Source organism: Nerophis ophidion, linkage group LG16 (genome assembly GCF_033978795.1).
Source record: "Nerophis ophidion isolate RoL-2023_Sa linkage group LG16, RoL_Noph_v1.0, whole genome shotgun sequence".
NCBI lineage: Eukaryota > Metazoa > Chordata > Actinopteri > Syngnathiformes > Syngnathidae > Nerophis > Nerophis ophidion.
The window spans coordinates 36,621,571-36,648,358 of record NC_084626.1 but is presented as its reverse complement, the minus strand read 5'-3'; the positions used below and the strand labels follow the sequence as shown (position 1 = coordinate 36,648,358).

General features: G+C 38.1%; 1 protein-coding gene across 2 annotated transcripts in view; it reads left to right on the top strand.

Annotated features, from left to right (window-relative positions):
• The window catches only part of LOC133535343 (LIM domain and actin-binding protein 1-like), a 37,520-nt gene that overhangs the window by 3,475 nt on the left and 7,257 nt on the right, over positions 1–26,788 (top strand). The window contains exons 2-7 of one of the 2 annotated variants that reach the window (XM_061875066.1): positions 985–1,126; positions 2,240–2,285; positions 18,833–19,321; positions 23,023–23,077; positions 23,145–23,233; positions 26,607–26,685. In XM_061875066.1, the coding sequence (XP_061731050.1) occupies positions 1,005–1,126; positions 2,240–2,285; positions 18,833–19,321; positions 23,023–23,077; positions 23,145–23,233; positions 26,607–26,685 (880 nt within the window). In that variant the 5' untranslated portion in view covers positions 985–1,004. Of the gene's footprint in view, positions 1–984; positions 1,127–2,239; positions 2,286–15,486; positions 15,649–18,832; positions 19,322–23,022; positions 23,078–23,144; positions 23,234–26,606; positions 26,686–26,788 lie in introns of those variants that run through there. The other variant, XM_061875067.1, reaches the window with a different exon arrangement.

Genomic DNA, 26,788 nt, shown 5'->3' with positions numbered 1-26,788 from the left:
TCCAATCAATGCAAGTCATCAGAATCAAATACACCAACTTATATTCTTGTCTTCATGAAAGAAATGAATCTGTATGTGTTAAACATGCTTGTATTATCATTAAACACCATTAACTTGTTAAAAAAATGTCTCTTTCATAAATAAATATAAATGATAAATATGAATGAGGTAGATCTCCTCGACTTGGTTTTTTGATTGATTGATACTTTTATTAGTAGATTGCACAGTTCAGTACATATTCCGTACAATTGACCACTAAATGGTAACACCCGAATACGTTTTTCAACTTGTTTTAGTCGGGGTCCACGTTAATCAATTCATGGTCAATTGAAAAGTAGCTCGCCTGCAGAAAAAGTGTGAGCACCCCTGCTCTAGATATTCAAAATTGTACATCCTTCAAGGCCTTCTATTTTTGAGATTCCACTGTTGTGTGGTAGAGATTCGATCACTAAAGCATCCAAAGGCTGGCTTTTCTTGGTATAAAGTGTGTTACGGAGTGCAGCTAAAAGATGATGCAAATAAAAAAAACACAACTTCACAACCCAACATCCATTTGATACATTTTTAGACAGACATTTCTCGTAAATGATGATTTGTAGGGCGCCTTGTGAACACCAGTAGTGGTATTTCTTGGCAGAACCACTGTACTAAACACAGAAAAGGTAATGGAGGGTTATCATCCGTCTGCCACTGTTATATTATGGCCTGGTCAGACTAAAGCTAAATACAAACAGTGTTATGTGCCCCGCGGTTCTGAGTTGTCCGCAGAGTACACGTACCAATCTTCCAAAAATAACAGCTTAGATGTTTGTCGTCTTTTTACATCATGCAATCAAGTCGGTACCGGAGTGCAAGTTAGAACCCTTACAATTACAGAACACAATATTCAAAATAACACTCGGTAAGCCTGTTCCGAGTTCTGCAGCACAAAACCACTGCAAAAATGTTGTAGTGACGTGCTCTGACTGTGTTTTTGTTCTGCAGGAATTGAGGAAGCTGCAAACATGGAACCCTCTCCGTTCACTCGACAAACGTGGGAGTCGCAGTCGTTGCGTGTCACTGCGAAGGAGTTGTCACTGGTCAGCCGGCGAGGGAAGAACAACGCCATTGCAGAGCGCTTCTCCAAGTGAGTCAAAAGAATTCTTGCACAAAATAAAATTACTTCTGCAAACTCTAATATGAAGAATCAGGCTTGAGGAACATGTCTAAGTGTGATATGGATTTAAGTACCACAAATGGTTAATTCATAAGCCCATTAATTTCTGTAACTAAATAGTTTAAAATAATGTGTATTCAGCTAAGGCTAAGAAAAATCTCACTGCTTGTCTTATTTAGGTTAGTTATGCACATTACAATACCTAGTGGAATATTATTATATTGTTCTGTCATTATTTATTACTGATACAGATAGATGAACAAACATTTTTGTAATAAATTCATACTTTTCCAACATCTAGTAAAGTAATATTGGATAGTGTCACTTGATGATCTCCCACAACACACTAATGTAACGCGGCACAGTGCTTGGGATTCGTTTTTTTAGATCAGTGGTTCTCAAATGGGGGTACACGTACTACTGGGGGTACTTGAAGGTATGCCAAGGGGTGCGTGAGATTAAAAAAAAATATTATTGAAATAGCAACAAATCAAAAATCCTTTATAAATATATTTATTGAATAATACTTCAACAAAATATGAATGTAAGTTCAAAAACTGTGAAAAGAAATGCAACAATGCAATATTCAGTGTTGACAGCTAGATTTTTTGTGGACATGTTCCATAAATATTGATGTTAAAGATTTCTTTTTTTGTGAAGAAATGTTTAGACTTAAGTTCTTCAATCCAGATGGATCTCTATTACAATTCCCAAAGAGGGCACTTTAAGTTGAGGATTAGTTCTATGTGAAGAAATCTTTTATTTATAATTGAATCACTTGTTTATTTTTCAACAAGTTTTTAGTTATTTTTATACATTTTTTTCCAAATAAGTCAAAAAAGACCACTACAAATGAGCAATAATTTGCACTGTTATACAATTTAATAAATCAGAAACTGATGACATAGTGCTGTATTTTACTTCTTTATCTCTTTTTTTCCCAAACAAAAATGCTTTGTTCTGATTAGGGGGTACTTGAATTAAAAAAAAATTCACAGGGTGTACATCACTGAAAATAAATTGAGAACCACTGTTTTAGATAACGTCCGCTCATGTTTGTGCTGTTTCTGCCTTTTTGTTAAGGTACCAGAGAGCTGCCGATGAGGTAAATTCAGAGAAGAAAAAAAGGGTGAGTACTGCAACACTTCAACAAAATGCTACTCCACCTATTGAACTTTAATTAATCAATTTCACAAGGTCAACCTCTAATTAAAAAAAAAAAATCTAAAATGTAACGAGTCAGTTCCAGAGTCGTTTGTAAAATCTGTATTTGCCGTATGACTATTGTTGTAAGTACAAATACTAGCATAGGAGTGAAAATATTTGTACGTTATTGGCTTGATCTTTTTTATTATTATTATCGTCAACTTGGGTCAGCCATTTTTGTACTTAGTAGTCTGTACAGTGAAGCGTGAGCAATTTCTAAATGAAAACATTCAAACTGTGTTGTGTTCAACTGTAGGGACCAAAGGCTACTTCGTTGGTCTGCAACCCAGTCTTTCTAATAACCAGCATTGTTGTACTGGGCAGTGGTGTAGGAAATATGTTCTCACACCACGCGTCTAATTCTGGTTTATCAATATATTTTTAAAGTTTGCGGTGGCAGTAAAATAGGAAAACAGTTGTAACGAAGTATTTTCTATTTATTTAATTATTTGTCGTGGCCTGCCATAAATAAATTGGGACCGCCACTAATATATTTACATGTTTTCTCCAGCTCATAGACACATTATACAGGGGTTGTACGGTCTTGAAAAACCTGGTGAAGTTATGCAATTATAAAATGCAATTTCCAGGCCCTGAAAAAGTTATGGAAAATACAATATTTTTTTGAAATTGTGGAAAAGTATTGGGAATACATATTTAAGATTTATCAATCCAAACAAAATTGATGTGTCTTTTTGAAATATAAATTGCTATGGACTGTCATGATATTTTGGTGGTGTGAAAAATGTATTCAGTCTAGTCCGTGTGTGTATGCGGCATGCAAGCGCCTAAGAACTGCAGGCACATCCACTAGCTAGTTACTTCTGCTAGCGAACTGACTGCTGAAAAAATGCCAGTGAAGTATATCTTATGTTTTCGGACAGTCGGATTGTAGCAAAATTTACCTGTGGTAAGAACAAGTGTGCCTATGTGCTTTTGGGCTCAGAATCTTACTCAGAGGTGGTCTTGGCTAGATTTATGTATTGGACGAAACAACTACCTTATGGAGCATAAAAAAAAGATTCCTGCAGTTAACTATTTCGTATTTGACATTCAACTGTGGCGGCTGTTGAAGTATCCGACTTGTCATTCTGGCCAGCGGGTGCTCTAAGTCCAAAATATACTATATTGCCAAAAGTATTTTGCCATCCATCCAAATGATCATGATCAGGTGTCCTAATCACTTGGCCAGGCCACAGGTGTATAAAATCAAGCACTTAGGCATGAAGACTGTTTCTACAAACATTAGTGAAAGAATGGGCCTCTCTCAGGAAGTCAGTGATTTCCAGCGTAGAACTGTCACAGGATACCACCTGTGCAACAAAACCAGTCGTGAAATGTCCTCGCTCCTTAATATTCCAATGTCAACTATTGGCTTTATTATAAGAAAATTGAAACGTTTGGGAACAACAGAAACTCAGCCACAAGGTGGTAGGCCACGTAAACTGACAGAGGGGTCAGCGGATGCTGAAGCGCATAGTGCAAAGAGGTGGCCGACTTTCGGCACATTTAGTTGCTACAGAACTCCAAACTCCATGGGACCTTCCAATAACCCCACGTACAGTACGCAGAGAGCTTAATGAGGGCTGCATCTAAGCCATACATCACCAAGTTTAATGCAAAGCGTCTGATCCAGTGGTGTAAAGCATGTCGCCACTGGACTCTAAAGCAGTGGAGACGTGTTCTCTGGGGTGATGAATCACGCTTTTCCATCTGGCAATCTGATTGACGAGTCTGGGTTTGGAGGTTCCCAGGAGAACGGTACATTTCGGACTTGTGAAATTTGGTGGAGGGGGAATTATGGTGTGGGGTTATTTTTCAGGAGTAGGGCTTGGCCTCTGAGTTCCAGGAAAAGGAACGTTGAATGTTCCAGGATACCAAAATATTTTGGAAAATCCATGTGATGGCACTTTAAGTTCATATGTGAGTAAAGGCAGGTGGCCCAAAAAATTTGGACAATTCCATGCTCCCAACCTTGTGGGAACAGTTTGGAGCGGGCCATTTCCTCTTCCAACATGACTGTACACCAGTGCACAAAGCAAGGTCCATTAGGACATGACACCTTTGGAATGAATTACAACGGAGATTGAGAGCCAGGTCTTCTCGACCAACATCAATGTGTGACTTTACCAATGCGCTTTTGTAAGTATGGTCGAAAACACACTCCGCAACCTAGTGGACAGCCTTCTCAGAAGAGTTGAAGCTGTAATAGCTGCAAAAGGTGGACCGATATTATATTGAACCCTATAGGTTAGGAATCGGATGGCACTTCAAGTTCATATGTGAATCAAGCCAGGTGGCCAAATACTTTTGGCAATATAATGTATTTCATAAGTGCGCCTGAATTTACAGTTGAGAGAAAATACATCAGTTAGATCCCATTTGAATCAGTTACTCTATTAAAAGGACCATACTGCTAAATGTATTAACATTTAACATCCTACTAATTAATCTGAACACACTACAAATTGTTTAAAATCTATATCATTTGTTGCTTATAAAATGCCATGACAATGTATATTACAAGTTATTTAACTTGGCATATAGCAAAACAAAATTTCACAGTCAGGACTCCTGTGTGAATTTCCACAAATTGCACGTGTTCTGTTGCAAACGCAAACTAGACTCTTTTGCCTATGGGTGACATTGGTTGCAAGACATTATGCTGTCATCGTTATAGTTACTTTCTCACCAAAACTAAAAAAACAAATAGAGTCGTCTTCTGTGGCTAATAGTAACATATTAGCGAGAGGATAATTAATAGCCTATGGCAGGGATCGGGAACCTTTTTGCCTGAGAGAGCCATGAAAGCCAAATATTTTAAAATGTATTTCCCTGAGAGCCATATCATATTTTTTAACACTGAATACAACTAAATGGGTAAATTTTTTTAAGTAAGACCAACATTTTTAGAGTGTAATAAGTCTCTAATTCTTTTTAATAACATTGTTATTTCTTGAACAGGTGCGATAGAAAACGGATGGATGGATTAAAATGCATGAGAATGTTTTATATTTTGAACGTTATTTGTAACATCGTAATTACCTGCGGAATTATTCATTCCTTATCGTGTTAAGCAATCTCAGATAAGATTTATCTGAGAGCCAGATGCAGTCATCAAAAGAGCCACATCTGGCTCTAGAGCCATAGGTTCCCTACCCCTGGCCTATAGCCTACTATCACTAACGCCACTCATAGAAATCTGCATACCTTTTATCTGGTGACTGTTTCTCATCTTTTTCTTCTCTCCTTTTTCTAAATTGGGCACCTGATGCCATTTTTGGTCTTTTACTTTGCTCCTTGATGACGATGACTACTCAACATTAAATTGTTCATTACATTTTGCCAACGACGCCCATTTGCCCGTCAATCAACCGGAGTCATGTGAGTCACGTCGATGACTGCACAGACTTTTTATTTTCTTCATTTTTCACATAACCCATTTATTTACATGTAGGTATTTGGGTGTATTTTAATTTTAGGAATGAAATATGATTTATTTGGAAGTAGTTTGTGTTGTGTGACCTCACTGGCCTGAGATCAGTCTATCCCTTGTGCCCCTTGCCTCTCCTGACACACACAATTTGTATCACTCTCAGCAGCAAGTTGAGGTGTCAGTAGTCGTTTTTATGCAGAGCACTAAGTTCCCGATTTGCCCGTCCTTTTGGCAGCTTAGTCATCGTTTTTATATAGAAGGCGGAAAATTAGGGGCCTGTTTTTTCTTCTTCAGAGGGTACACTTATTTCCTCCTCGAGTTCTGTATAAAATCAAGGCGTAAATGTGCCGGCCCGTAGGTGAGATGGGCAGGAGTGGTAATGGCCTCCACCAGAAACATGTTTTGGAAAGGAGGAATATTACGCCTCTGTTTTAAGGCAATCAAATTGCCGCATTCACTCTAGGGCAAATGTGCCCGCTTCTTTCTATAAAAGGGCCACTAATACAAATGAGTGGTGGTAGTCTAGGAAACTGTCAGGTTTTTCTGGGGGTTGCCCACTTTCCTACACATTTTTACAGCGTTGGAAAACATTAGTAAAATGGAGGCTTCCCAGAGGGTGACATTACTGTAAATTTCTGGCTTACAATGGCCAAAGGTATAGATGTGAGTGTCCAAGTTAAAGGAAACGGCAGGCTTTCTTCTTATAGTGGATTTATTACAATCTTTGCAAGCTGGGTAACGTTTGCTGTGGTCCATAGCAGCACAGAAATGCAGCCAATATTACATACAGATAATGTGTCATGAGACATGCAAATATAAATTAAATACACAGAGGACATAAATAAAGGAAATTATATAAGCTCAAATATACCTAAAAACGAGGCATAATGGTACAATATTTATACAGCTAGCCTAAATAGCATGTTAGCATCAATTAGCTTGCAGTAATGCAGTGACCAAATATGCCTGATTAGCAGTCTAACAAGTCAACATCAACATAGCTCACCTTTTGTGCATTCACGCACAGCATAAAAAGTTTGGTGGACAAAATGAGAACAAGAAGGAGTGGCATAAAACATGTCTTTCTTGGGCAGCATCGGAGAAAGTTGTAGTTATAAACAAACTACGGAGAGTTCAAGGACTGCCAAAATTAGTAGGACAAAACGGTGCTCGCCAAATACTTACTAAGGAAGGTTTGTGTCACGTTTGTCAAGCTACAGAAACCATATTAAAACAAAAATATATTTTTTCCCTAATTTTTTTACATTTTCATACATTTTTGAAAAGGCTCCAGGGAGCTACTAGGGCGTCACTAAAGATGTGGCTCTAGAGCCGCGGTTTGAGGACCCCCGGCTTAAACCACCATTTGTACACTGAAAGGACTATATGTGATATACCTCATATACCCCTGGTCTACGAGAGAATAAGAAGAAGCAACAGGAGGGATCAGTGATGCCAACTTAGAATCTTTGTTGCTATATTAAGCCAGTATTCAGAACTCGCTAGATCAGGGGTGCCTAAGTGGGGCCCGGGGGGAAATTGTGGCCCGCCGAGTCATTTCAAAGGGTGGCCTACCAGAAATGTAATACAAGGTCATACTCTTTAAAAAAAAAAAAAAAAAAGTTTTTATTTTTTTCTAACCTCACTCAATCATCGATGATATGTCCATCAAGGCTAACAAGTTGCTGAACGTGATTATCTCCACTACCTTAAATAATGCCAGTATAGGATTAAACTACTTATTTATTGTGCAGCTGTACGCCTAAAATCGCTCTGTATGGCCCATTGGCAACTTTTCACTTTGGCCCTTTTGAGGCAAAAACTTTGGGGAATTCAGGCTGTTGATTATCTTTTTCAAAAAGCGACTTGCAACGAATCTAGTAACTATTTTAATCTTATTGGACACTTTTGAACTCTTACATGAAAGCAGCCAGCACAAGCACAAAAAGAAGCTATGAAAGAAAGTTAGTTTGTATTTCTTAACATATTTGTTTTGCTTTACATGTTTTTTGCTCAATTTTCGTCTCTCGCTTAGCAACCATAACAATGACATGCACATGCATCATGGTCAGTTGTGCAAATCAGGCTTTGCCTTTTGATTTGACTTCATTTTTGTGTGACATCTAAAGCATTTTAAGACTTCCTTGAAAGTTGTCAATAGATGTCTGAGCGGAAACAAAAAGGCTATATTTTTAAATTGTGTAGTTTATTGGTACCATATTCACGTCATGGCATCAACTGGTCTTTGAAAATGCAATTGGTCTCACTGACCACTCATTGGCCACTTGCTGCAATGGGCAGGCTATCAAACCTATAATCCTTTGTCAGTCAATGTAATCCCCTTGCAATGGTCTTTGGGGTTGTGACTGCATATTAGGCACTTTGTCTGAATGAAAGAGCGACTAAACAAGCTCGGACTAGTAATTATTGAAGGATAACTGACCAGCCACTGTCATGAAAAAAAAAGCAAGGTAACGTGGCTGTTTTTTTTTTTTTGCTTTCTAAAAGTTCATGTAGAGAAATAAAAGTTACTGTATCTGTTCAGTTCACACGTTCTTAGGATTGCTTAATTTTGTTAACCAAGTAAAATAAGACTAATATATAAAGGTCTTAGGGGTGCAACATTGTTACAATGTTGCGTCCTGAGGTAATTGTGGCTGATTGAAATAAGCAGTGTAAAAAGACCATCTGCCATTGGGTGGGTGGGTCTGTGTGCACTCAAGTCCTCAACAAACTTCAAGGATACACTGTTGCTAGGGTTTGTTTGAATGGACACCAAAGGTGAAGTTTACAAACCCGTGCCACGTTTTTGTCATGTAAAATCCTTTCATGCAAGTTAGAAAAGACCCTGCAATCCCTTCTTGGTCAAATAAAGTAAAGAAAATACGCTCAGTTGATTGAAGTGTGACCACTCTTTTACCCTCTTCAGTCCAGCTAATTATATACATACTTTCCTGATGTTTTATTCATCACAAAGTAAAAGCTGCTGTCACAAAGACGAATAAAAGTCATAATAGGTACCTTAATAGTTCAAAGGTGTTAGTTTGTACAACCAGTGGTTGGCAAGTTATTAGTCAGATATGCAGTACCGTGGTCCACAATGAAGACTATCCTTAACAAATTTAGAAAATATGGCACATCAGGGGCATTACCGACACCGGCAGATCTCTTCAAAATTGGTGTAAAGTCAAGGAGAAATGTGATCAGGGAGGCTGCAAAGAAACCTACTGCAACATTAAAGGAGCTATGCGGATTTTTGGCAAGTATTGAAGTTCTATTTATGTACAACATGCGCCACAAAGTTCTTGTTTGTATTGATACGTGAAGGTTAAAACATGTATTGAATCTTCCTTGTTAAACCGCCTACGGTGATGATTTGATATTGTTGACTTTGGTTGCTATGGAGATGTACTGGTGAGACTGTGGCAGTGTGTCAGTTTAGTGGGATCTAATTATACTACTAGGGCAGGTATGTTACAATCCCTGTCTCTTATGTGTCTGTATGAGAGTGTACTAGGGCAGTGGTGCCCAACCATCGGTCCGGGGACCGGTACCAATTGATGACACATTTGCTACCCGGCCGCACAGAAACAATAATTTATAAACTACTGAATTTTCTGCGACTTAATCTTTTGCCTGCACCACTAAATAACACCAATGCGCTTGTTAATAGATGTTTATTACAACTCCTTAGTACATGGGACAATGCAAATTAATGGACATAAAATAAAAGGCAACATTTTTCATGCTCATTCTTTTGCTGTTGCCCTGAAAATAATGCATACATTAAACAGGTCCCTGTTGGAAAAAGGTTGGGGAACCCTGTACTAGTGATTTACTTAAAAAAGAGGTTCTATTGGTGGTTTTATAACTGAGACACGGTTCATCATGTTGCTTAAAATCACAGTGATTCTGAATGACTCTGCAACTAACGCCTATTTTGAGAGTCTCCAAGCCATCGTCTATCATCACGATGAGTTAACTTGTAGGAATATAAAGCAAAGACTAATTTGATGGGTAATTTTTCCATTGACTTTTAAAAATCCAGCGTTGTTATTTTAGATGTGCTTTCGAACAACAAAGATCAGTAATCCACTCATAAATATTTATTTATACTGGAACTGTGATGCTCATTCAGTAGTTGTATAAATTTAAATGACTATTAAAGTGTTAAAAAATAAACCTTTATGCAGTCAAAACTGCAGCAATAAAACAAAAAAACACCACCAAATTTAATTACCTCAAAAAGAAAATAAGCATTTTGTGATGTGTTTAAAAAGCTGTACACTGGTATATTGATTATCTCCTGGCAGTTTTAGCACTCTATAATACTTAATGTATAGAATTGTATCATTGATTAATTCTTAACACGTTAACTATCCAATAGATTGTATGTTTAATCTTATGATACCACAGGCATTGGTGCTGAATGTCTGTCTGGGTTGTTTGTGATTGTGGCATTTTTTTCATTGTATTACAAATTGACGCTGCTTTAAAAAGTATTCGAATTGATGTAGACAAAGTTTAACTGGCTGACTATAGCTAAAATTATAGTTTAAAGTTGTTTTTCACACAAGTTTGGCTGACTTTTGTTAGCAAGGTACAAGATAACACTTAGCAAGTTGAGACCGCGTTCTCACTCAAGACGTCATGCCTCTGCTTTAAATGCTGTACTGCCATAAAAACAAAGTCCGCTTTGCAAAATGAGCAAGGTATTTATGTTTTTAACAAGGATAAGAGAAAATATTCCCATACTTAACATGTTTTCACTATCAATGTTTTTGCGAGTGTTTGCACAACAAACCTGCTTTTGCCCGTGATGACGTCACAATTATTGTAGACTAATATAATTGATGGCGAAAACATTTTTTAATCGTTGCACCCTAATTGTGAGTGGACAAAAAAAAAAGGTAAACCTCAAGTAAAACGATTCAAACGGAAGGATAGGAACATCCGCCTCCGATAAAAGGAATACAGGATGACTGATTATTTATCGGCGCACACCTGAAATGTATTTAAAAAGGTTGTGAAATAAAAAATATTTGAAGCAAAATTGGCGCATGTCCTGTCGTGTGTGCAACAACCAATAAATATAACATTTCATTACTGAATATATTGTAAATGGTAAATTCCTGCATTTCGCATTGTTGACTCACACTAACTGAATTAATTCATGATTTCTATTAAACATAATATTCAATTAATTATTTAATTAATTAACAATTCATTGTTGCAAGGCAATTAAGATTTGAAAAAGTTTGTAATAATTTACGGAAATGTCCAAGTGCTGAAAATGTCAGTTTGCATAAACTAAAAAGGCCCAAGAGCGTAGATCTACGGATGGCTCTTATCTCCCACAACGGAGCACTGAGCAACGTTAGCGACAAACCGAGTGCAATGAGCGGGCAAAACTGCTCCGTACGTTGCTGCACTAGCGGACAATACAGCTGCGAGAACAAGGTGACAGTGATCCGGGTCACCCCCAAAATCTATTCCTTTCTCCCTTATCTATGAAAGTTTCAAGGGGACCTATGATGATTTTTTTTTTTTTCTTTTCCGACTTATAAATGTTGTTACAATATTGGATTGTCATGTTAAATGACGTCAACGCTCTCAGCTATGGGGAGGAACTCCTCCCCCTCTACTTCAAGCTACGAGGAAAGACCATAAAGATGGGACGAAGTATTACTAAAATCTAATATCTTAATTAAGCAGCATTTGAATCAATCAAAGAGTGTCCAGCTAATTTTGTGATCTGGTGAATCTATATATTATTTATGAAGTTTATTTTCAACCATGTCTGGGGAAAAAAAATAGCGGTGACGACTTCAAGATATGTTTAAACCATTGGTGCCCAAACTGGGGGCCGCATTGAGTTAAAACAATTTGGCTGGTATCCGGGCTGTATATATACATTCCTCGTGCTGTAATTCACTGAAAGAGTGCGCACTGATGTCACGTTATCAATGGAAAAATGCATTTTTAGGCAATAAGATTTGCCTGAGCGGCTAGGAGACACCGAGAGTAACAAGCTGTAGAAAATGGATTAGAAAGGACTGATTTAAAAAAATAATAATGCAATATTTTTTTTTTAATTTAGGACTTCCTGCGGGCCAGATTTTGGACGATGGCGGGCCGTAGTTTGGGGACACCTGGTGTAAACATTTTTATGTTTTAAAAAGATAAATTACAGTTTTGGAGAGGTTGGTGTGTCATTCCATTTGGAATCTGGGAATGCCTCCAGAATTGAACATCTTAGCAGGTTATCAAAGTGACTGGAGCAAAATTTACAGTAACGTATATCCAATACGTACTATCTAGACCACAAGGAAGTATTTTAAATGTAGATTAAAATAGTTACTCTTAACCTTTTTGAGCTATGCTGCTATTAACCTAAAAAACGATTACAGCCTTTGTCTTGGACAATGGTAAAACAATGGAGACAGCACAGTATCTCGCGATTAAAGTAACTGACGTAAATACTGAAGTTAAGAAAGTGAGTTAAGTATCTAAATAAAACTTCTTTAATGCTTCATTTGATTAGGTTACGCAACTCAGTTTTGTAACCTTCCTAAGTAGCCATTGCTTGCACATTTGTGACTCAAGCCAGAGACATAAGTCAAATGGGCGAATCCTTCGAAAGTTTGACAGTTTCCTCTATTTGTGCATATGTTTTATTTTGACTCTTTTGTTTTCAAATATTTTATACTCTTTAACAGCTGTTGCGGTAATTATCTAACGTCTTGATTACAATGACAATAAAGCTACTGTACAAACCCCGTTTCCATATGAGTTGGGAAATTGTGTTAGATGTAAATATAAACGGAATACAATGATTTGCAAATCCTTTTCAACCCATATTCAATTAAATGCACTACAAAGACAAGATATATGATGTTCAAACTCATAAACGTTATTTTTTTTTGCAAATAACAATTAACTTAGAATTTCATGGCTGCAACACATGCCGAAGTAGTTGGGAAAGGGCATGTTCACCACTGTGTTACATCATCTTTTTTTCAACAACACTCAATAAACGTTTGGGAACTAAGGAAACTAATTGTTGAAGCATTGAAAGTGGAATTCTTTCCCATTCTTGTTTTATGTAGAGCTTTAGTCGTTCAACAGTCCGGGGTCTCCGCTGTCGTATTTTACGCTTCATAATGCGCCACACATTTTTGATGGGAGACAGGTCTGGACTGCAGGCGGGCCAGGAAGGTACCCACACTTTTTTTACGAAGCCACGCTGTTGTAACACATGCCGAATGTGGCTTGGCATTGTTTTGCTGAAATAAGCAGGGGTGTCCATGAAAAAGACAGCGCTTAGATGGCAGCATATGTTGTTCCAAAACCTGTATGTACCTCTCGGCATTAATGGTCCCTTCACAGATGTGTAAATTACCCATGCCTTGGGCACTAATGCACCCCCATATCATCACAGATGCTGGCTTTTGAACTTTGTGTCGATAACAGTCTGGATGGTTCGCTTCCCCTTTGGTCCGGATGAAATTATGTCGAATATTTCCAAAAACAATTATAAATGTGAACTCGTCAGACCACAGAACACTTTTCCATTTTGCATCAGTCCATCTTAGATGATCTCGGACCCAGAGAAGCCAGCGGCGTTTCTGGATGTTGTTGATAAATGGCTTCCGCTTTGCATAGTAGAGCTTTAACTTGCACTTACAGATGTAGCGACAAACTGTATCTAGTGAAAGTGGTTTTATGAAGTGTTCCTGAGCCCTTGTGGTGATATCCTTTAGAGATTGATATCGATTTTTGATACAGTGCCGTCTGAGGGATCAAAGGTCACGGTCATTCAATGTTGGTTTCTGTCCATGCTGCTTACGTGGAGTGATTTCTCCAGATTCTCTGAACCTTTTGATGATATTATGGACAGTTGATGTTCAAATCCCTAAATTTTTTGCAATTGCACCTTAAGAAACGTTGTTCTTAAACTGTTTGACTATTTGCTCACGCAGTTGTGGACAAAGGGGTGTACCTCGCCCCATCCTTTCTGGTGAAAGACTGAGCATTTTTTGGGAAGCTGTTTTTATACCCAATCATGGCACCCACCTGGTCCCAATTAGCCTGCACACCTGTGGGAAGTTCCAAATAAGTGTTTGGTGAGCATTCTTCAACTTTATCAGTCTTTATTGCCACCTTTCCCAACTTCTTTGTCACGTGTTGCTGGCATCAAATTCTAAAGTTAATGATTATTTGCAAAAAAAAGTTTATCAGTTTGAACATCAAATATGTTGTCTTTGTAGCATATTCAATTGAATATGGGTTGAAAATGATTTGCAAATCATTGTATTCCGTTTATATTTACATCTAACACAATTTCCCAACTCATATGGAAACGGGGTTTGTACATGTGCAAATCTTTTTGGTTTCCTGCTGGCTCTGCTGTGAACGGGACTCTAGCTGCTGTGTTGGATCCGCTTTGGACTGGACTCTCGCGGCTGTGTTGGATCCATTATGGATTGAACTTTCACAGTATCATGTTAGACCCGCTCGACATCCATTTCTTTCGTCCTCTCCAAGGTTCTCATAGTCATCATTGTCACCGACGTCCCACTGGGTATGAGTTTTCCTTGCCGTTATGTGGGCCTACCGAGGATGTCGTAGTGGTTTGTGTTGTGGTTTGTGCAGCCCTTTGAGACACTAGTGATTTAGGGCTATATAAGTAAACATTGATTGATTGATTGATTGTGGCAAATAATAATCTTATTAATTGCTGTGATAAAGGCCAGTACTGACACTTTCATATCTTCCTGCCTGTTTTGGTTTACTTCTCGCTGGCTCACCATACCCACAGGTTTATTCTCTTTTCCCTTTAAAATTGCCTTTTTGCATTTTTTAAAATTTTGGTCTTGCCACATGCTGATTTGTCATATGAGTTACTTTTGAATTTACTGGCTAGCATTAACTTTCAGCTAACAATGAAAGTTACATCACTGCTTGTCTTCACCATAGCGAAACAGAATGAGTAAATCACGCCAGCGAAGGTTGTTAAAATGATATATAAATAGCGGACATATAGCCACGAAAATATGCAGAAGCTGCTGATGGTGTGTTTGACGGAGAAGCAGCTTTAAGGAGATTGCATACTGTTTTCAAAGATAAATGCTGTCCATTATTATTATTATTTAAAACATTTTAAGTACTGTAGTTAGTAGTACATTCTATTGTATAGTTTTTATACATTATTTCTAATCTTAAAAGTATTTTTTCTTTTAAAAGGTTGTTTCATGTTAAAATGGTGCTGTTTTGGGGGAGCAAGCTTCAATTGATTTAAATTAATTTCAATGGGTGACATTGACTAAGTGTTTTGAGTTAATAGTGTTTACACAGAACCAATTTAGCTTGTAATTGAGGTAGTACTGTAGTTTTAAATTTGTGACACTCATTTTTCCCTGGTTCCATTGAGTTTTTGCATGCAACAGACTGCTGTTCCAAGCACAAAACAATGAGTCTTGTCAGACAAAGTTATGCAGTCATTCATTTAAAGCAGTTATGTGAAACCAAGACCAGGTTTTAACGCAGCAGTCTGGCGTGTCTGCCGCGTTGGAATAAAGTGGTTTCTGTAAGTTGCACAGTAAACAAAGAGTTAACTTTCCTTTCTGAATGTGCATTCATTTCCTGCGCTTTAGTTTGCTGGGCTTTCTGCCACTCTTGTCTGGTGTCAAAGGGGTTGGACCTTAGTCCTAGGGAGCATATTTAGTCTGGTGGCTAACATCTGGCGGACTTCCACCTCTCATTGATGTGCAGAAGGACAAAGCGGAGGACACTTTCATATCTTCCTGCCTGTTTTGGTTTACTTCGCGCTGGCTCACCATACCCACAGGTTTATTCTCTTTTCCCTTAAAATTGCCTTTTTGCATTTTTTTTAAATTTTGGCTTTGCCACATGCTGATTTGTCATATGAGTTACTTTTGAACTGAAAGTCAGAAATATCATGGAATCTGTAGTAATTAAATGTGATGATGGTGTTTAAATGTCTACAAAAGTAGTAGACATTGTTGAGCCCTTATTATGAGTGTGATTTATGACTATGCTCAGATCCTCTTTAACATCTTATTCCTCTTTCACAAATCAGGAAGTTTGTTTGCTGTTGTGTAAGCAAGCCTCGTTTTTTTTTTCTCGTTTTTTTTTTCATTAATGGTGAACACAGCCCTCCCCGGTGTTTTTTAAGTAAAGGTGAAATTGTTGAATGTCGGGAATGGAATGCGCCGCCGGCATGCTCAACCCTGTTAGCTCAGTCTTGAGAAAACCGTTGCCTCATGTTGTCTCAGCAAAGAGGCTGTCAGTATTTCCTGGCTTATTAAAACAGCTGTCCTCCTAATGTGCCAGTAGTTGAAGGAGTCGGTCGGGCATTTCCTTTTACAGAATATCCCTGCCAAGGTCTTAGCACTGTGTCTTGTTACATGTGGCATTTAACCTTCTAAAAACGCCGATAGTAATGGCTAAACAACGCTTATATCAAAAAACACTGTGGAACCTGTTTATGTTGACTCCTCAATGACTGACCAGAAACGGGCCACTGTTTTACACAGTAAAACCGCTAAAATAGAGGCCCCATCTATCGATTAATTGGATAAAACACACTTTATAGCCCCAATGCCTATGTTAGGGAAAATAGTTGTAAAATGTTCTGCTTTGATTCTTTATTTATAATAAATGCATGTCATTAATTTGAAAAAAAAAAAGAAGAAAACCTTGCTATTAGCCACCAAACAGATCATGGCACCCACACGCCACTTCTCTCATGTGCGCTTTGTTACAGCGGCCGTGTGGAAACTGCATCCGCGTATATCAACTGTAGTAGTTACTTTATTAATTTGTTAGCCATTGGAAGAAAATTTGTGCATGTACTGTATGAACTTTTTCACTGTAGTCAAGATATATAACAAAGTTGCCTACAGCTGAAATGATTAACTCAATTCATTTGATTAGAAAAAAGTTTTGATTTATTTTCTGTTGCTTCAAATAATTGTTCAATGAATGGAAAAAAACAGGAATATGTGCATTTTGTTTGTTGTGGTGATAGAATCTAGGAAAATACTGCTGTTTTTTTTTTTTAAGTTTACTTTGTACTGAACAGGAAGTCTCCGTTTGCAAGTTTTATTGTTGTGTAAATAAACAGTGAGTGGACCAAAACTTGGTAATTTGGGACACATGAGCTATAGTCACATTGCATGTCAGTTGTGTTTTTTTGCCAATATGTGACATGTATCTGATTGTTTCATGTGAAAAAAGAAAAAAAATCTGTTTTTTTGGGTTTTTTTTTCCAAATCCGTCCAAGGCCTCTTTCCTATGTTATATAAATCCGTGCAACTGCAGTCTACCTGCAATCCATGCATCATTCTTTGCTAAACCAGACGATTGCAAAATAAAAAGGTGGACAGATGGGCAGAAATTAGTCAAGAAAAAGATGATTTAGAACTCCCGTCAATGTCCAAACACTCCTGACTCCAACTCTACTCACAGGCTTCTCGAAACAGACATCGTAGCAAATGCGCCGCAAACTGCGAGAGCCAAATTTCTTGCCCGCCTCCTTCCTTATTTTCATACGTGTAATATCTGGTTGCGCAGAAGCACTATATACAATATATAAACAATTTTTTTGTAATGTGAATGACTACACAAAAAGATCGAATTTAACAGAAAATACAAACTGGACATCACAACCTGCAATGTGAATGTAGCCATAAACCGTACTAAATTAATCACGTACCAATTTCAAAACCACAAGCACTTAATCAATATTACTCATAAACAGCGTGAAATCAACATATGGTCAAACATTATTTCATAAAACAAAAGATTGATGAAAGATACTTTTTAAAGCTAATATTTAGTCATTCCAACGGCACAAGTATCATTCCTTGAGTACTGCAGTGCTAACTCACTAAATGAGCATCTTTGTTTATACTCTAATCCAGTAGCAAACCTAGTGTATGTGAAATATGTCTCATCAAAGTCAAAATCTCATCTTTACTTTGGTACCAAGATCATCCATGTAGACCAGGGCTATATAACTAAATGGTTTTAGGGTCCATTTTTCCAGAAAGCTAAAGACCGAGGGGCCGGACTTCTCTTATAACTGTTATTCTTATTTTGTATATTCTTAAGAAGCAGCGTCCTATGCACAGGATATTTGATTTTTGAATATTTATTTTTATAGAGTTACTAAATTCTAATAAAATAGCTCAGTCTATAGGAATGATTTGCTGTTTTCAGGGACTTTCTGAAAAAAATGCTAGTCAAAGATAATTTATATAAGGGATGCTTAACCTTTTTGATCTTGAGGCCCAACTTTTCTGCTGCAGAGGGGTTCAAGGCCTACTTAAATATGAACACTGAATTGGTAATCTTACTCTTGATTTTAATTGTATTCAAAACATATATCTAACCTACTTACAGTTTACAGCATACACTTTGTCAAATTATATAAAACTATTTGTTAATCACAAAGATTATTTAGGCTTACGTCAGTCTGATTCCAAAAATATCTAATCAAATATATTGCAAAAGAAGGAACTTTTAAAATGGGGGGAAATTATTTTACATGCACTTACACAGTGCAAAAATAAATACATTCTAACTAAATTTAATAGGAATAAAAATAAAATTTCCATAAAAGTGCAAGTGAAAATACAGCTTCACCACTTGAGTCATAATTTCGGGGCGTTAGAAACTTTTAAGCTCCAGACTTTTTCTGTTTGATATTACCATTACTGTTCCCAGTGGTGGATCAATGTAGTACCACTGCGACCCATACAGACCACAGCTGTGAAACAGACATTTTTTGGCGGTCCTCTGGTAAACACTAATCTATATGACAGTGCTTGAGTGTTTTTTTTTTTTTTTTTTAAATCTGCTGCAAAAATGTAGTCTTCCAAGTTTTTTTTGGGCCTTGTCTCATTCCAGGCCTGATTTGGCCCACAGGACACCAGTTGAATAGCAGAAAAAATGTATACATTTTTCTCGCAAAATGGCTTTTAAAACATTTCTGCGTTGTCTTGCAGGGCTTTGAAAGTGCCTCTTCCCTTCGCTCAAATAACTTGAGTGCTTTAAAGAAACGCTGGGAACAAGCTGGGAACATTGGTGCCCAAGACAAGGCTCCATTCATCTCCTCACCTATACTATCTCACGGCGCACCACACATCCCAGTCCGGGCAGCTCCTGGGAGTGAGCAGCCCCCTCATCCTCCTCCACCACCCCCTCTTTCTCCTCCTCCTCCTCCAAAAAACCTAGTGTACCCCCACCCTCCTCAGGAAGAGCCACAAAGTTCGACCACTACGACCTTTACACTCTCTGGTGCTCTACAAAGAGCCGGAAAAAAAGAACAAGACGAAGAGAGGGGGATGGACAAAGATCACCTGACAAACTTCAAGACACCAGAAGAGCTTGAAGAGCAGGTTCCAGCTAGTCCCCGTGCTCATTGCGAAAAACCAAGTTTGCTATTAAACAATCTGAAGATGAGGTTTGAGAGGACAGCGGACCCCCCAGAAAAGGTGACATCTGGTTTAGTGATTTCTCTGCATACATCTTCAATTAATGACACTTGTGAAATCATACACATCAGCAAACAAAAGTACAGTTGATCCCTGCATATTCGCAATTTTAGTTTTTCTTCTTTAAAGTGTAGAAATGAGTTGTTTTTTTAATGGTAACCTGTATGAAAATGGTTTGATGGCGCTATCTGGCAGAGGGTGCTATGTCACTTAAATGTACTCATCATTTTGCAGCAGTAAGACTCTTTGACGGGGGTTAGTGCATGTGCCTGACAATACGAGGGTCCTGAGTCGTCCTGGGTTCAATCCCGGGCTCGGGATCTTTTTGTGTGGAGTTTGCATGTTCTCCCCGTGACTGCGAGGGTTCCCTCCCGGTACTCCGGCTTCCTCCCATCGCCAAAAACATGTACCTGGGGATAGGTTGATTGGCAACACTAAATAGGCCCTAGTGTGTGAATTTGAGTGTGAATGTTGTCTATCTGTGTTGGCCCTGCGATGAGGTGGCGACTTGTCCAGGGTGTACGCCGCATAGGCTCCAGCGACCCCGAACGGGACAAGCGGTAGAACATGGATGGATGGAAGACACTTTGACAAGACATGTGTAAATACATTTTGTTTACAAAGTGGTCGTTCGGGATGTATAGTTATATAGCATATTTTTTCCTCAACGTAGCTCTTACCTTGAAAAACTTGTGTTACGAAACAGTGTTGCCCATTCAAATAAAATAACTTTTTGATCAGTGCTTGGTCCTCCCAAAACAGTAAAATGTTAAGACAGGGGTGTCAAACGTACGGCCCGCAGGCTTTATCCGGCCCCCGGCATGAGATTCCGAAGTATACAAATTAACCTGAAATTTTTGAATGAAAAAAACCCGCTCTTCTACATGTGTCTAATGGATGTTGCAATAGCAATTCTTTGTATCTCTGTAGATCAGGGGTCGGCAACCTGCGGTTCTTGAATCACTCTGATGTGGCTCAGCCCCCCATTTTACCGGGAGGTTTTCCAAATTTCATTGCTTCCCCCAGAAATCTCCCCAGGACAACATTCTGAGATTTTCACCCAGCCAATAATATTGAGGCAGTGCCGTGATGGCAATGCCTTAAGCATCCTCTTGACCATGTTGTAGTGTCTGCTTAAATACTATGCTATCTGAGTGCCGGCCGGCCACATTTAGTGTACGACTGCAAGGCATAGTTGTTCAACAGCCATACAGGTTACACTGAGGGTTGTGATATAAACAACTTTAGCACTCTTACTAATATGCGCCACACTGTGAACCCACACCAAACAAGAATGACAAACACATTTCGGGAGAACATCCGCACTGTAACACATAAACGCAACATAACAAATACCCAGAATCCCATGCATCCCTGACTCTCCCGGGCTCCATTATACACCCCCACTACAACCAACACCCCCTACCCCCCGCTTGTCCCGTTGTCTGTGCCTCTAGATTAACCATGATGTTAAACATAAACAACTCATTTTGTCAAATTTGATTTTTCCCAAAGGTATTTTCTCTCAAATTGTTGCTTTTTATCAAACGCGTTTTCATCAGTTCTCTGGCTTTACATTTGCTGCGGTCGCTGACGCTAGGTCTTGGCTTAGCGGCACATGCGGCTTTTTCTGACACGGTAAAGAAAGTCGACAAAAAAATCTCACACCAGTGACAGTGGTTGCTTTTCTCTACACAACAGGCCACTTGTGCAGTATTATGACATCACAAATGTGCGACGATGTTGGAAAGTCCAATGACAAACACAAAAATAAGCCTTAATTTCTATCAGTTAATTTTTTCGGTATCGTAATTATAGATGTGACGTCATATTTGCCATTATCTGTCGATAAATTATCGTCCGCCAATATTACTGTGCATCCCTCAAAATTGTATGAAAAACAATACAATAGAATGTAACACAAATAACTACTGTTGTTTCAGGTAATAATGGAATAATAATATACAGTATTTACCTTGGACAATATTCAGAAAGTTTTTGGTATCATTTGAGCTGCTTTTCCATATTTTCATGGATAAATGTTCCCCATTTACATACTGTTTTAACATCCTTGACAGGTGTTACTTGCTCATTGTGCTTCAGTATGTGGCAAACTAGCAGAGCTATGCTGGGTCATGTTTTGATCATTTATTTAAGTCAATGCATATGAAGTTTTTCTCAGCACTGTCCCTCACACTCACTTTTCTAGCATCCAATGATTGAAAAAAAACAGTTATCATTTTCAGCTAACAGCTAATACTAGTAAAACTCTATAGATTTTTGCTCAAAGCATAAAAATGATCCCAGAGAGAGCTTGTATCCCAAAAAACTCTTTATTGAGGTACTTGTATTCCGAGGTACCCCTGTATACTGTACACTGTTTGCTTGTAATTGTTAATGTATAAAGCTGATTATAAAATGCATTTTAGTCACAGTTAAGATGTTTTTCCCCAAAAAGTAACTGTTTTTAGCTTTTTATATTTTTTTCCATTGTTTGTGTTTTTTATCATTCGTTGGTGGTCTTGTAAGGCAAGTAGTCGGGATCTACTGTGTAACTATGAACGGTCTTATATTTGCAGGTAACTATCAAAGAAAACATTGCAATTGATTGCTTGAAAACAACTTATTAGTCAATCAGCAAACCGGTTTAGCAGTTTGTTCAGTCACAAATTGAAGTGCAGTTAAGCTAAAAAAAAAAAAAAAATCATACTCTGCCCTAGTTTTTGGTGAAAGTAATATTTTGCTATTCATAATAACGTGATCAGAGCGCCACAAATTCAACCTCCCTTTGATCACACATACAGTCACAATGTAGCCAACTCTACTCCTGAACTGTGGCACGCTTTTGAAATTGTCAACAATCAGCTACTGTGTTGCCTGTGCTATTATTTTTCCAGCAAATACACCACATGGCGGCACTGCCAAGTTTGACTTGAAATTTCTCACACGGCTCAATGCATTTTACAATACACCCACTAATCTTAGGGTGTTTGGCCGAATCATAGCCCAATTTGTCATTGACAATTTTAGCAAGATTGGTTAAAAAACATGAACACAAACAAAACAACTAATTGTCCTTAAGCATTTTCAGCACAACCCGTCAATTAGTCCTTAACACCGGTTGCTAATTTGAGCTGTTTCATGCACAATATGAGCAGACGTATTTCATTTTCCTTGATGGCTTAGATATTACTTCTCATTCAGCGTATCCATTCTTTGACACTTGCTGACACACTGCTTAAAAAAAATCCTTTTGAGTCCTCACCTTGGCCAGTAAAGGAATGTAGTAACATTCCTGACCTAAGGCTGTTTCATCCTTCAGAGTTGCGTTATCTCAGACTAGGCTCCACGTTTTTCCCAACAGTGCTCTCACTGGATCATATCTATGTAAAGCATTCTAACTAAATCTCTAATCAGTGCCTTAACTCCATGGGAACATGACATTTACTGTATGGTCCTGGTGAAAGGCAGGAAGGCAGCATAATTTGGTGGAAGGGGCCTGTTGGTAATGATAAGATCATAAACAAATGCACTGATTGAATGATGCTAAGGGAGTAGGCTGTTCTATAAACAGCTACCATTATTGCTGTATTTACCCTCATCAGTGTATAACTTTTACCCTAAGTGGTGTATAAACATCAACCATCATTGGTGCAACCCTCATTGATGTATAAACAATCATCAATGTTTCCTCCATCCAGGCTGGCAGACCCATTCTAAAAAGTGCCTCGTCAGAAGATATGGACCAAACCTCTGGTGAGATTTATTGAACATTAATGTGAGCTGACGGCTAAAATGAATCCATCTAATTGTGGTCCATCAGTGTGTGACCGCCTGCTGGAGAAGTCATCGCTGAGGGAGAAGCTGGCCAAATACACTGCTGCTGTTTCCAAACAAAGCAACTCTAAAACTGTGAGTTCAAGACACATGTCTGAATATAGAAACTGTAATTAAAATGATATTTTTGCCTTTCTTATTTTATAAAGTACATGTGCACAGTTAAGCTTAAAATTGTTCATAACCCCTGGCAAACTTAACTTTTCAAATTTCAATGAAAGCTAAAAAAAAAAAAAAAATCACAGGATGCTTTAAGTTTTGCAAATTATTTTATTTTATTTTTAACATTAGTGTTTTTTCACAAAGATATTTTTATATATACAGTACAGGCCAAAAGTTTGGCACACCTTCTCATTCAATGGGATTTTTTTATTTTTATGACAATTTACTTTGTAGATTGTCACTGAAGGCATCAAAACTGACACCTGTGAAGTGACTACCTCTTGAAGCTCATCGAGGGAATGCCAAGAGTGTGCAAAGCAGTAATCAGAGCAAAGGGTTGCTATTTTGAAGAAACTACAATATCAAACGTGTTTCAGTTAATTCACCTTTTTTTGTTCTATGAATGAACACATGTACTTACACAAAAAAAGGTGAAGTAACTGAAAACATGTTTGATATTGTAGTTTCTTCAAAATAGCCACCCTTTGCTCTGTTTACTGCTTTGCACACTCTTGGCATTCTCTCGATGAGCTTCAAGAGGTAGTCACTTCACAGGTGTCATAGTTCTGATGCCTTCAGTGACAATGTACAATGTAAATTATAGTAAAAAAGTTAAAGTACCCATGATTGTCACACACACACACACACACACACACACAAGCTGTGGCCAAATTATTCTCTGCATTTGACCCATCACCCCTGATCACCCACTGGGAGGTGAGGAAAGCAGTGAGCAGCAGCGGTGGCCGCGTCCGGGAATAATTTTTGGTGATTTAATTCCAACCCTTTGATGCTGAGTGTCAAGCAGGGAGGTAATGGGTCACATTTTTATATTCTTTGGTATGACTTGGCCGGGGTTTGAACTCACAACCATCCAATCTCTGGGCGGAAACTAACCACGAGGCCGCTGAGCACTAAATAGTCATGAAAAAAAACCTAATTGAAATGAGAAAGTGTGTCCAAATTTTTGGTCTGTACTAAATTTTATCTTTTGGGAGACGCCTAATCATGAAAAAACTTGAATAAAAGCAACCTGAAGTCAAAGTATGAACTATTTGGGGCTTTACAGTATATTCTGCAATTGTAAATGATTACTGACCGATTTAAAGCACTTAAACTAATCCGTCACAAATCTGTTACCACGTAATTAAAGTCCATTGACCATTTTGTGGCCAATTCAAGAAGGCTGGGAAAAAATTTTATATTTAAAGACAATTGTTTTTGTTATTGTTATTATCAACATTTCCGTTTACCTTTGTTACGTTATTGCCCTCTTGCTTTTTTTAATCAATAGATTCTATATCATTTCGACAATGTGGCACAGAAAGAAGCGTGGCCTATATATACCGGATTTATAGAGTGCACCAGACATGCACCTGAGGATAGGTTGATTGGAAACACTAAATTGGCCCTAGTGTGTGAATGTTGTCTGTCTATCTGTGTTGGCCCTGCGATGAGTTGGCGACTTATCCAGGGTGTACCCCGCCTTCCGCACGATTGTAGCTGAGATAGGCGCCAGTGCCCCCCGCGACCCAAAAAAGGAATAAGCGGTAGAAAATGGACCAGTATGTAAGCCACACCCACTATTTTGTGAAGAAAAACATATTTTTTCATATATTAGCTGCACCGTACTCTAAGCCGCAGATATATAAGTTGTAAAATGAAATATTTACACAGTAAAATTTGTAAAATGTTTATTTACATACCTTAATTGTTTCCAAACGGTGCCTGTAACACAGCAGTAAAACGGCTGATAAAACAAAACAGAAGTCATCGTCATCGACCCACTGGCTGCGGCATCAAGTTATGGCGGTTAATTTGTGTCTTTATTACAGAAGCTTTTTTTGACACTGAAATTTGAGATGATTTTTTTTTTTTTTTTTACATCAAATTATGCTGAAAATTTTATGGAAAATAAATTCAGTGTAGATAGGCACCAGCGGCCCCTGCAACCCCAAAAGGGAATAAGCGTGAAAAAAATGGATGGATGGATGGACCAATTCAGTGAAAAATAAATCTGTGTAAAAAAATTCAATGTCGAAACCTTTGCTACTTCAAAATGCAAGACTCACTTCTGGTAAATTTAAGACGGAAGCAATAGTGCCTGTCTCAGAACCAGCTAACAAAGTGTCAAGTTTAAATCAGTGAATTTTTATACCGTGATTTTTGTACACTGAATTTTTATACACTGAGTTATTTTTACACTGATTTTAAAACACAACTTTTTTTCTATGAAATTGTCAGCATAACTTTATGTAAGAAAATAAATCAAATGCAAAAAGTTCAGTTACATGAATTTACTGTCAAAAAAAGCTGTATAATTATCCATCCATCCATTTTCTACCGCTTGTCCCTTTTGGGATCGCTGGAGCCAATCTTAGCTGAATTCGGGCGGAAGGAGGGGTACACCCTGGACAGATCGCCATTTACTTTAAACAAAGCATGATATGTAAACATAAAATATATATGTAATTATCTCCGAAATGGCTCTAACACTTATTAATACGCTTCAGCCTTAGAATTTATGTGTGTAAGAAATATTCAACCATAAAGATTTTAAATTTGTTTATATTGACAAATATCTGTTTTAGACTGCAGTATTGTTCAATTATGGACTGGTATTTTGTATGTCTAGCTTATGTGCTATTTTGTGCTTAGCTGTTGTGTAGCTGTTAGCTTTTAGTAGCCTCTACCATGTTTCCCTTTTGTAGTCGACTTGACTAAAATACAAGAAATGACCAACCTTGTGCAAAGCTCCAGTAACATCTTAATGTCCCCAAATAAGCACACAAGTAAACGCACTGCAGGACTGCTTGTCTCGGAGATCCTAGATGCAAGCTGACATCATTTGATAATTGTTTTGCTGGACATAGGCTAGGCTGCATTATTGTGGTGTTGTTCTGCACATTTCCACACCTTGCCTCTCACAGCGGGTGTAATGCCACACACTGATCACCGAGGAAACGCATGGCTTTTACGTTGATGAATCCGGAGTGGATTTACAACACGTAGCGCCAAATCTTTTCATAGCTGCCAAATGGATTTAAAGGTACACTGCAAATTGTTAACGTACGTGAAAAGCACGTATTTTCAGTTTTTGTGAGATCATACTTGCACACTACTAATATGGATAATTGATAAGTTATGCCTACATAATAATGGAGGCACTATCGCGATTCTTTATCTGCGTATTGACTGATGTCTGCCTCCATTGTCAAATATCAACTACTAGACAACAATGTAACGCCATTCTGTTTTTCTTCCTGGGCTTCTGTGTGTCCTCCAGTCTGTCTCCACAGATGTGCTTCCCTCCAAAATATCTATACCCGCAATCCGGAAAGTCAAAGGTTTACCTGAGTGCAATGGTGAGTCCTTGGCTGGCTGTACGCTACCTAATGTTTTTCTTTGTCATGTAGTTCAGTTCACGCACGTCATAAAGTGGCACCTTATGTTTGAAATAGTAATCCC